Genomic DNA, 13,231 nt, shown 5'->3' on the forward strand with positions numbered 1-13,231 from the left:
AAACTAATTCCGCGTTTTATCTGAATGGCCTTTTTACTGCCTTCAAATATTACAGCATCATTGTCTTCAAATACTCTTCTGTTGAAATACAAGACTGTAATAATTGAATTCATGATATACCTACATGAAGAAAATTAAAAATAATTAATCATAACAACAGTAGTTTTAGAATAAATAACTGTATTTGCTTGCTTCATCTACTAACTTAAACTTAAACTACAAATTCAAATTTCATTCTAACTTCAAAAAACTAGAAGGGAATTGGGTAATTATTTGTAAGGTCTGTCCACCCATGAACTAAGGCTTGTAAATAATTAAACATTATTAAAATAACTTCAAACTAAAAAAGCTAATTACAAAAATTAATAAGCTACAACTTCACGTTAAATTTTTTTTCTAAATAAAACAATTATTACTTCAATTAAATATTTTGAGAATGATAAAAATAAAAAAAATCTATTTGCTTCCTCTATTAAACTTAAACTACACATTGATACGTCATTCTAACAAAAAAATTATTACTCAAATTAAATAATTCAAAAAAAAATCCTTAACTTCAAAAACTTCAAGAGTCACCTCTAAATAGTTTTAACTCACAAATATCATCAACAAAAGTTTATAACCGAAACGATCACACGTCAAATTTCTAAGCCACAAAAACCATGAACAAAGAGGATTACAAATAATTACTCATAATAATTTTAAAATAAAAATTCTAATTCACAAAATTAATACACTTAAACTTTACCTTCAAATTTTAGTCTAACAAAAAAAATTATTACTTCAATTAAATATTTTGTCAATCATACAAATAAAAATATTTATTTGCTTGCTCTATTAAACTTAAGCTACACATTCATACTTTATTCTAAAAAAATTACTTTAATTAAATAATTTATGAAAAATTTCTCAACTTCTACAAAATTTCAAACACAAAATGGAAGGGTTACACTTAAAAAAATTTCAGACACAAAAACCATAAAAAAATGGCTTACAAATAATTACTACTAATAATTTTTAAATAAAAATTCTAATTCACAAAATTAGTACGCTTAAACTATAAGGGAATCAGGTAAATATTTCTAAGGTCTAATTACAATAATTAATACGCTTAAACTTCACGTTCAAATTTTTTTCTAACAGGGTCAATTATTACTTTAATTAAATATTTTGTCAATCATAAAAATAAAAAAATGTATTTAATTGCTCTATGAAAAATTGCTCAACTTCAAAAATATTTCAGACACAAAAAATGAAAGGCTTATAAATGGAAGGGTTACACTTAAAAAAATTTCAAACACAAAAATCATAAAAAAAAGGCTTACAACTAATTATTGCTAATGATTTTTAAATAAAAAATCTAATTCACAAAATTATACGCTTAAACTATAAGACAATCAGTTAAATATTTGTAACACCTAATTACAATAATTAATACGCTTAAATTTCACGTTCAATTTTTTTCTCTAAAAAAACAATTATTACTTCAAATAAATATTTTGTCAATCATAAAATTACAAAAATCTATTTGGTTGCTCTATGAAAAATTCCTCAACTTCAACAAATTTTCAAACACAACATGGAAGGCTTATAAATGGAAGAATTACACTTAAAAAAATTTCAAACACAAAAACCATTAAAAATATAGGCTTACAATTAATTACTGCAAATTATTTTTAAATAAAAAATCTAATTCACAAAATTACTACACTTCAAACAAAATGAAAGAAGGCTTTAAAAAATTGACTCAATAAAAAATCATTCTTTTAAATAAATACAAAATATTCTTATTTTAAATAAATCACTAACTTTGAATAAAATAGCAAAATTCTGGAAACTGCCCTTTTGTTTCTCTCCTCTTTGGACTGCTTTGTTTCTCTCCTCTTTGGACTGCTTTGTTTCTCTCTTCAGATGCTTTGTATCTCTTTGTTTCTCTCTTCAGACTATCTTTGATTGTGTGAAATTTTTTTGTTAGAAATACTCCTATTTAAAGCCAATTTACACCCATAATCTTCTCTACAATAATTACAGGCGCATGTGAATGAAACTGTATCCATGTGAACCTTACCATGCCATGCCCTAACCTGCAATGAGCAGAACCCTAACCTGCAAATGAATAGAACCCTAGCCTGGATGTAACCTTTCCTGCAAACAACAGTGGCCTAAGCTGTGTGTAAGCCAGAAGCTATGCAAGACGTGAAGAAGGACGTGAAGAAGGTGCCTGGCGCGTGCGTGATGGTCTCGTTGGTGCCACTGGCGGAATGCCCGGGTGCTACTGGCGATACCACCTTCTTGCCCAGTCAGCACCTATCTCGCTCGTGCTACTGGCGATACCGCCTTCATGCCGCTGCTGCCAATGGCGATACATGCTTGTCGCCAGTAGGAATGGCGGAATCAACGTAAATAAAAGACCCCTATTGTAATTTGTTTCGAAACAGACCCTGTTTCGTAAATTGTTTTTAAAAGAAACCCTATACAGTAAATTTGCCAAGCTTTGACAGATTGCAATGGTAATAAGAGTCCAGTATGGAATGGATTCAATTTCGAGTCCGAGTATGATTTTTTTTATTTTTTAAATACAACTATGGGAACTTGTACTATAGTATTCTACTCAAATCTTATTCATTGTCATCAATAATTATAAAATAATATTTAACATTATAATATTATATATATATATATATATATATATTATATGAAATATTAATCATAATTTAAATTTTTATTTTTATTTTTCCTCATGTTTGGTTTAAATATAATAATTAATAGGATGTTCAACCAATTGTTTATACTGCATGGTAGCACAAAATTCTTATTATTTTTAATTCATAATCCTTAATTCAAATTTTCACAAATTTATACATGACATGCATAGCTTGAATTTAAATTTTAATTTAAAAATATATAATTAAAAATTTCATTTTCTAAAAATATTTTTTTTAATGTAACTAAACTCTTATTTTAGATTGTTTGAAATATTATTTCACAATAATTATTTAAATTATTATCTTACCTAACACATACTCTAAAATACAAAAATAATTAGTTTGCATTTTAAAAATCATAGTCTAGCATATTATATAATTAATAATATTATACTTTTATCCTAAATAATTTTTAATACAAATTTAAAAAATATTTAATATAAATATTTATAAAAAATATTAAACCCGTATATGACATGGTCACACACTTTAATACATATTTAAGAACTCATTTAGTCACAAAATACAAGATAACACAAGGTCTTTGGCAAAAATTTATACGAGTTTTTCATTCTATTTGCTGGTTCTTTGCAAAATCAAAGCCCACGACAAGGTCAAACCAATTACAACGTCTAATGATAAGGGGAACAGCAAAGCCCAATAATATTGATAACATGATCAACTCGATTACAATGCATAATGACAAGGGAAAAACAATGAAAAATATAAAGAAAAGAACATTTGTGAGTAAACCTTAAAAATCACTTGTTTGTCCTTCACAAAATTGTCTCCCACGCATCTTATAGTTCAGTGTTCGAAGATTGATTTGCTTCTCATTGTTTGAGAACCCAAGTCAGCCTCAGCTTTAGAAAACCAAAACCATAACGATGAAAAAAGTGAACAACCATAAACGAAGAAGTGTGACTAAAACAAGACAACCACAGTGCAGTGAAATAGGTTTGGAGTTAAATATTAGTTGCGTTACAGTTTTGTCGTGTTTGTTGATATTGCAGATAAATACAACCCATGTGATCTCAATTGTAATTACATACAGTTAAAAAACCTTATGTTTTTGACCCAAATCACAGTCACACACCATGTTTTAAAACCTTGGTTAACAATTGTATTTTCTTTGCTACTAGATAGTGCCACATAAGCAAGTGTCAAATAGCTTGTTGTATGTAGGTATGCATGAATCTTTCTTATGGATTTCTTTTTTCAATTAGGCTTAAATATGTTTTTGCTCCTTGATATATATCTGACTTTTGTGTTTGATCCTTAATGAATTTTTTCTTTGAATTGAGTCTCTAATATTTGAAAACTTTTGTCTGAGGTCCCTGCCGCTAGTTAGAATCCATTATCTCCTTACGTGATCATTAACTAGACACGTAGGCATACGATGTGTGGTGTCACATGTACTAACTCACTCGAACCCCCCAAAACCCTAGGTAGAGAGCTCTTCCTCACCCTCATTTGCAATGGCTGCAACAACACGTCCTCTAATCACCTTGTAGGCCCTTGATGGTGACATGGCCACCGACGACTATGCCACCGTCCCTATCCTTGATGTCATGTAGTCCTCTATCCGCTCAGACATAATCAACTTCATACACTCCAACATCTCCAAGAACAATCGACAACCCTACGTCGTCAGCCACTGCGCTAGCCACTAGACCTTCAACAAGTCGCAGGGAACTGGTCATGTCGTCTCCCGTATCCCCCGTGTTCCCGGCGGCAAAACACACTGCGCCCGGCCAGGGAGCCTTCAGAAACATGTGTTGTGGCGGACGCATGTTTGCCCCGACCAAGATCTGGCACAAGAAAATCAACGTGAACTAGAAGCGCTACATCGTCGTCTTTGCCATCACTGCCTCCTCCATCCCCTCCCGTGGCCACCGCGTCGAGTTTGTCACAAAGCTCCCACTCGTTGTTAGGGACTCCACCGAGAGTGTCAAGAAAACAAAAGCTAATGGCGTTGACACCACCGACTCTCTATTTTCACCATCAATGACATCGTCATGCTGCTCCATGAACCACACCGTTAACCGCAACAAACCCAAACATGAAACCCATAGTAAGTCATTGCAAACCCCACTATGATCTCAACCGCAACCCTGTCATGAAACCCAACGACTGTGATCTCCATTGCCACCGCTGCTGTGAAACCCAACGAGCCCTACCATGAACTCACAGCAAACCCCATCATGAAACCCCTCATGAAATCCAACTACAAACCCAGACATGAAACCCATTGAAGGCCGCCAAAAAAAATTGATTTTTCTTTTCTTGCTTTCATATTTAGATTTGTTGTTACTATTGTTGTGGTTTGATGTTTTTTGGGGGGATTTTGGGTTTTTTTGTGGAGATATGTTTAAATTGGTGTTTTTGTTTTCTTGATTTTGTGGTTTGATGTTTTGTTAAGATTTTGTTGGTTCATATCTATTATTTCATCTAGCTTGTTTTCATTTAGTCTTGCCACTGGGAAAAAAAATAAATGAAACACCATCGATGACACAATGGTGGGATATGAGGAAGATGAAGGGTGATGGAGATAGATAGGAGAAAGAAGAAAGTTACAAAATAGGAAAAGAAGGAAAAAAATAAGAAAAAGAAAAAGTCTTGATCGTCATTTTGAAAGATAAAAAACTTTTTTTTAAAAGAAAGCACGAAAATAATACAATGTCGTTTTTAGTTTTTTTTTTTTAATTTTTTTTCCTATGTGTAATCCTACTTAGACAAAGACTACACGTGACATCACATGTCGCATGCCTATGTGTCTGGTTATCGACCACATAAGTAGATAACGGATTCCAACTAACGGTAGGGAGCTTAGACAAAAGTTTTCAAATATCAGAGGCCCGATTCGAAGGAAAAATTTATGAGGAATCAAACACAAAAAGTCGGGAATGGAAAAGTAGTATTATTCCATTCCCCCCTTCCTCTTACAAAATTTCTTCCCTCTGGTGAGTTGTGAATGAAAAAGTAGAATCATTCCATTCTCGTCCTACCCTTTTATTATTATTTCTCTTTCTCATTTCCCACCTTGCTGTTGGCGGCCACTAAGCTTCCTTGATGGAGTGGATGTGACACCCTTTACCCTTCACATATATACTAATAAGGAATAAAAAATTCAAATATTAATTAAAAGTATTTTTAAAACATTTTTTTAAACAAGTCTTTCAAAGGGGAAAAAAGATCACATTCATTTTCTTTTACAACATATTCAAACTTGTCCAAATAAACAATAAAATATTCTCGACTCAAACAAAGTCGTCTAAACTTCATACAATTAATATAGAACCTATATCCTAATGTCACATCCTATCAGAGCGTTGTGTTCTTGTGTCCTCTAGCATGAGGTTCTTCATAGTCATCCACCTATTCATCTACTCCCCCGAACACAAGTTCAAGATCATCACAGGATCCAAACACAACAACACACAGGGAGTGAGTTATCACATTCCTAGTTAATAGAGAAACAAGACAATTAAATATACATATTATATAAATGAGATACCACTTGCTTAAACATAGCTCACGTAACTTCACCACTTCGTCATTTAAAATTCACTTTTCAATCATCAATCACATTACACAAGAATCCCACACTCCGATCAAGATATAATAACACATGAATTTCATAATAAACAATTAGCAAGCATATGCAACAGTTATGCTAAGACTCAATTCTATATGCAATGTGGTACCATGTCAGTGAAAAATCACCCTAGGGCGCTTAAGAGTGCATAACAAGACACACCACACAATGGGTTTGTCAGGTCACTCTCACTAAGTAAGATCATAGGGAGACCAGTCAGGGTCACGATGTTTTGCGAGAATGCTCCAACCATATGGGATCAGCATAGGCTTAAAGGAGCACTCAAACCCGGTGACCCCCAAGGCCTACACTCCGAAGAGTCTGTCAGAGCCTCTCCCTCCTAATTCAAGTCCAACCCCTAAAATAATTTTGCATGCAGACACTGCTCATGAATTATACAATACCCACGTCCTTACACTCGTGCTTTAAACATGTTCAACACAATTGCTCTACGATTTAACACTGGTTCTTAAATAGGAAATCTACATTTTCTCTTTAACACTGCGCATCAACGCTTTTCTCAAGATAACACTGGTCGAGTTATTGTAGAATTCATAGCTTACAATACAAGTAATTTCACATCAAGTGTTAACTACACACTTATCCACAACTAAAACTCATTCACAATTTCACATCTCATAGTGTCACAATCCACCATCACATGTTTACACGTATCTCACAAATTAACACGTGTTCAAATTTACACTTATACTCAATCTTAATAACAATATTATAATCTCAAAGCAACATGTTATTCCACAATTCATCACATATTCCATTTATAAACACTGCTCATGAATTACACAATACCACGACCTCACACTCATATTTCAAACACGTTTAACACATTGCGCTACAATTTAACACTGGTTCCTAACTAGGAACCTACACTTTCTCTTTAACATTGCGCATAAATACTGGTCGGATTATTGTATAATTCATAGCTCACAATATAATTAATGTAACATCAAGTGTTAAACACATCCACATATTCACAATCGAATATCATGCCCATACTTTAACATCTCATAACATCACATCAACCATCTCATAACATTCCTAATGATATTCATAAGATACAACATACACATGGTCATCAAATTTAACCATAATATTCTCAAACTCCAACACTTAATAATTTTTGGAATCATACTATAACACTCTACAATATTATTTACATAAATTATTAATATAAATAACTACTTCTATATATATAAACTAGCATACATCATATTGAATCACAAATTTCAAAGTAAACTTTCAATGCACAAATTCTAAATAATTATATGAACACTTTGATCAATTTCAATTATGATATTAATTTTTAAATTATATATAAAAAACCTAAAAAGCAAGAAAAAGAGAAAATACAAAATCAATATCTGACTCTAAATTTCTCCTTACTTTATTTCATCAATTCATGCTGATTAGAAAAATGCTCGATTTATAGAGTTCACGCTCAACACAATAGCATATCAATTTCACAACAATTGATTTGTCAGACATATATAATTCACAATTATAACTATAAGGATAGAATAAAAAAATGACAGAAACACCCAAAAACTCATTCCAATTGATACTCTAAGGATCCCTACACATGTTCTCACTAATCCCCAATTGTGAATAAATCATCCCTTACCTCTAAGCGAACTCACGTGTCTTCCGACAGCGATAACGACATCTCTAGCGGTTCCCTAAGATTCCTCCAGTTTTTCCTCCAACTACTCCGATAGAGTTCCCAAACGTTAGAGAGACAGGGAAGGGATTGAAGTCTCCATTTGTACTATCTTCATGCGATTCCTTTTTCTACCTCCATGAATATTATCTCAACAATCCCAACGGTGAAAGCGTGCACAATTGAATTTCGAACAACATATTCAAATTTCACGACAATCCAACGGTTATCAAAACCGGGATCGTAGTTTTACCAAGACAATTCTGGGTTTCTACGGGAATGAAAAAGACTACAATGCGAAAGATATTTCTCTCAGATCAGACATGATATCAAAATTCCCAACGGTGAGAATGCTTGGAATTGGGTTGTGAACATGGTGTTTAAATTTCACAACGATCCAACGGTGAATGAGTCCGGGAGCATCATTTTTCTGAGACAGGTTTGGTAGCCTGTGAAAAAAAAGGAGGGTTTTGGAAGAAGAGAAAAAAAATGAAATTGAGAAGCAGAGGAGACGGTCTGAAAACTGATCTTGCATTTTACTATTTATAACTAGGGGTATTCACGACCTATTATTTACTCTATTTATTTATTTTTATTATTTTATAAAAAAAAATTCTATTTTATTCTCCATCAAATGAATAATAAAATACCCTTTTTTATTTTCTTTCAAATTATTATTTTATTATAACTATTTTTCTTTATTTATTTAATTATAAAATATTATTATTCTCTAAAATTTTATTTACGAAAAAATGAAATGTTACCGTCGAAGTGGTTGGCCAACTACGGTTGACAAAGTAATACTGAAAAATGCACGACCACACAATGAAAGGCCTGTGAACGTCTGCAAAAATGAAACAAACAAAGCCACCAAGCAGTTGTACAATGGTTGTACATTATGACCCATCAAAGGATGAACGTTAAGTTGTGAAGAGTCTGACTGTGGAAGCCAAAGACACTTCTAGACAAAATCTGTTATGGTTGAAACATTATTCTGTCATGTCTAAGACACGTGATATAGATTCTCTCTACAATTTTAAAATTATAGATAGAATCAAATTTGTTTGGTATGAGATTCGTCATAGTCCAAAATTGTTAATATTTTAAACCTTGGCACTACTATGCACATCTATAAGCACGATAACCAAAATAGAATTATTAATTAGAACTCAAACCAATAAAAATTGTAAAGATTAAAATTTTATGTAAACACACAAATTAAAAACAACATATATACAACGAAGTCATAACAGAATAACTGACTAATTGAGAGCTTGGTTTAGTTATTTTGTTATGACTCCAAAGGTACTAACTACGAATAACATTCATGTCACCGGTATGATAAATGACCTTCGTACCTAGCTACATTTCCATAACACAAGATAAAAGCACATTAGTCACCACCTAACCACAACTCAAATAGCTTAAAAGGGATAATGTGAGAAAGAGAATAAATTACTCAACGAATTTTATCCTTGCATTCCCCCTTCAATGATCAAAAACCATGGTAAATCATAAAAGTGGTGCCAAATAGCAAATACATAGAATGGACATATTTTCTGGGTATGAAATGCACATGAGGAGTGAAGAGAGGGAAGAAGACCAATAAACAAAAAAGAAAACTAGCATGACTCCTTCAACTGAGTACGTGTTCCTTTTCCCTCAGGTGAGAAGTTAACCATTTTCTGTGAGAAATTGATGCCAAAAGAATGCGCTCTAGAATCTGTCCCTCCTTCTTCCTCCCGTTTTTTCTTATTACCTTTTGAATACATATTAAAATAGAGTCCATCTTCGAATCGGGCAAGTAATGCAGGCAGTGGACAAATTGAATATCTAGGTGTACAATGAGTACCCTTATTGAAGGGATCAATATTCTATCTGGCGTCATCAATTTTCAATAAAGAGAAAACAGAATCCGCAGCACAATTGGACTCATTACCGGTCACAATAGCAAATTCAGCCACTTCACTTAGTGTGGAGAGTGATGGAAGACGCCGAACACTGGGCAATTGAAGTGATGCAGAAACACTAATAGAACTATCCTCATCCTGCACACCTCTCTGAATCTGCAGCGCATACTCCAAGTCCCACAACAAAGCATCCATGGTTGGCCTATCAGAACCATCTTCTTGCAAGGATTTTTCTACTGTCTCACTAAATTTTCTGAGCGAGTTTTGATCTATTTGGTCCTTAATGGAAGGGTCAACAATATCTTGGAGCATCCCCTTATTTTTGCAGAGTATTCCCCATTCAGCCAAGTTTATCTGGTCTCTTGGAAGCGATGGGTCAATCACTGCTCTTGCACACAACACTTCCAAAAGAACGACCCCAAATGAATATACATCAGATTTTTCTGTCAGCTGTTGCGTCTTGAAATACTCAGGATCAAGATACCCGAAAGTGCCTTTAACAACAGTGGTTACATATGGTTGATGATCAACAGGACCAGTCCTTGAAAGACCAAAGTCAGCAACTTTGGCTACAAGGTTCTCATCAAGCAATATGTTTGTAGACTTTACATCACGGTGAATGATCCCCCCATCCACTCCTTTGTGAAGGTAATGAAGACCACTGGCAGCTCCAATGCAAATTTCAAGCCTATTCTTCCAAGACAACCTTGGCAAGTTTTTATTGGACAAATGGTCTCTGAGTGTTCCTTTTTCCATGTACTCATAAACCAGTATCATCTCAAAGTTTTCATCACAATACCCAATTAAGGAAACAAGGTGCTTGTGACGAATCTTGGACAAAATCACGATCTCGGTGTGAAATTCTGGAAGGCCTTCACCCGACCCCGGCTCACCTCTTTTCACAGCGACTGTCATGCCATTCTGAAGAACCCCTTTATAGACGTTGCCAAAACTACCCTTTCCAATTATCTGACTTGCATGGAAGTTATTGGTTGCCAATTGAAGATCAAGCAATGGAATTTTCAGACCAAGATTTATGTTGGGAAGAGCAGAGCCTTGACTGGTTCCCTCAGTCAATCTACTTTGAGAACTCCCTCCAGCAGTAACGAGCATTGGCAACCAGTCTGAATTCTCAGTGGGTTTTTCCTTCGTTATTTTAAGACGCCAAAGAAAGCCAAGTATCATCATAAAAATAATCAGGACTGAACCTAGCACCACAGGAAGACGATTGTGCTCAGAATTGGGTTCGTCCAGGTAAGGAGGAACAGAACTTGATCTCTCAATTATTTTCATTATTTCTAGCCCGTTTAAAAACGCATCACGAATGCGAGCGGATGCATCAGGTGCTATGCTGACCTTCATAAACCCAGAGTCATCAGAGTGTACCACAAAATCAAAATAATAAGGGGCTGGCAACTCCTTAGACACTTCTGGGTCATAAATATTTACGGGCATGACATAGGTATCGTAAATGAACAGATTGATGTATGCATGATCAATTTGTGGACTCCAATAGTCACAGAAGTGAAGCCGAAGAAGATGATCTGTGTTGTAGTCCACGGGAAGAGCCCATGTTATGTTTCCAGCACTGGAAGAGCTGCTATTAATCTCTTTAGCAGTTCTGTACACATCACTTGGCGCGGTAAATTTATTTGCGTATGGACCATCTGAGTCATCACCTACATGGTACTCAATTCGACCCATGAAAGGGGAACGATTCTTGGCATTTTCTGGATTTGCAAAATAACTATCATCTGGAAACCACTTTCTCAATAAGTTATCTGGACCAGTGACAATTTGGCCACCCACATTCAGCCTAAGTTTGGTCTCCAACACGCGAGAATACAAACCTGGTCTGTAACTAGTTAAGCCCATGTAACCACTAAAAGTGAAATGCGAGACATTATTGCTAATCAAATTGAGAGGGAGTAGGAAGAGTTCAATAGCATTCACAAATGCAAATGATGATGGCAGAGGTCTGAATATAATTTTGAAGGTGGGGGAAGTGATCTCCATGAAAAACTCTTTTACCGGATCAGCGTTGTTTTCGGTATCATTTCTGGCATCAAATTTTTGGACCAACCAGAACCCCGGAACCGAGATGTTGAACCTGGCCGAGTAAAGATTACTCCGTGAAGTGAAAGAGAAGAAATGGAGGCGTACCAGATAGGTGCCATTTGTGTCGATACCGAACTCATATGAGGACTCACGTCGAAAAATCCTTGCTGTTTGGTAGAGAGGAGAAGGCACCTGTGATTCATTGCTCTCTGTTTTGCTTCTGCTAAAACGGGCTACAGGGTTTGATTCACCAACGTAAACCTTGTCACCTACGGTAACATTGCTATCAGACCCACAATTGATAAAATATTTATCTGGGACGTTGTATCCGAGTGACGGGAACAGCAGTGATGAGAATGGAAGAAGAAAAACAAGTATTAGACACAGAAAGTGTTGAATTCTATGGAGCATAGCAATCGCCATGGAAAAATGGTGTTCAGAGGGGCTTAGTTTCGGCTGTGATGATTGTAGCTTTTGAAACTATGGTATGGGGACTTGAATCAACAAAGCATGGGATTCGAATGAGAGGAAGACTGAAGCACAGGTTAAGTCGTCAACTTTGATTTTTCTTCTTCTTTCCTGTTGTTTTTTATTTTCTTTTCTTTGCTTTTTTAATTCTTGATTTATCCACTACGGGAGGTCCGGAACTATTTGAGGCATGCAAATGAAAATTGAAAAATCTTGCTTACTTTAAGATGTTTGAGATTCATTATTACGCTCGACTTCAACCAATGGTCGAAGCGGACATGCTGTATTCTTATGGACTCATTATTGTGATAATATAAATAAATTTTCCACGAAATGAACTGAGAAGGATGCTAATAATACAGCCTAATGGCAAGGCAATAGAGTGCAAATATATCTCTAGAGACATGAACAGTTTCACAAGGTCCAAGCTTGTATTTTGTCTTGACATTCTTGGAAGGGAACAGAGAGCTGGAAGTCCAAGATTTTAGAAGACAGATCTAATTAATGACATAACAAATGCCATTGTCAGGATGTGAGATAAATAACTAAACTAAAAGAAGAACAATTTTTTCGTGTTGTTAAACTATTGATTTAATGATTAGAAAGATCAATCTATAAAAAATTAAATAGTATGACATTTCTACAACTAGAAAGAAATTTCACCATCTATATAAGTCTCTTGTTCTATCACTCAAATTTGTTACTACTTGTATCCAGTTTCTATTATTAATATATTTACTTTATTGGCCTATCAAAAAAACAAAAAAACTTGGTTGCTAGCAGATTTTAATTTTTTTTACAAACATATATATAT

The 13,231-nt window shown here is 34.4% G+C and overlaps 1 protein-coding gene across 1 annotated transcript; it reads right to left on the minus strand.

Annotated features, from left to right (window-relative positions):
• Positions 1 to 9,273: 9,273 nt before the first annotated feature.
• LOC100789555 (probable receptor-like protein kinase At2g23200) lies at positions 9,274 to 12,587 on the minus strand. The gene has a single exon (XM_006579848.4). It carries the CDS (start codon positions 12,370 to 12,372, stop codon positions 9,856 to 9,858), a length of 2,517 nt encoding a protein of 838 aa, XP_006579911.2. The 5' UTR covers positions 12,373 to 12,587; the 3' UTR covers positions 9,274 to 9,855.
• Between the last annotated feature and the right edge of the window lie 644 nt (positions 12,588 to 13,231).

Source organism: Glycine max, chromosome 5 (assembly GCF_000004515.6).
Source record: "Glycine max cultivar Williams 82 chromosome 5, Glycine_max_v4.0, whole genome shotgun sequence".
Taxonomy (NCBI): domain Eukaryota; kingdom Viridiplantae; phylum Streptophyta; class Magnoliopsida; order Fabales; family Fabaceae; genus Glycine; species Glycine max.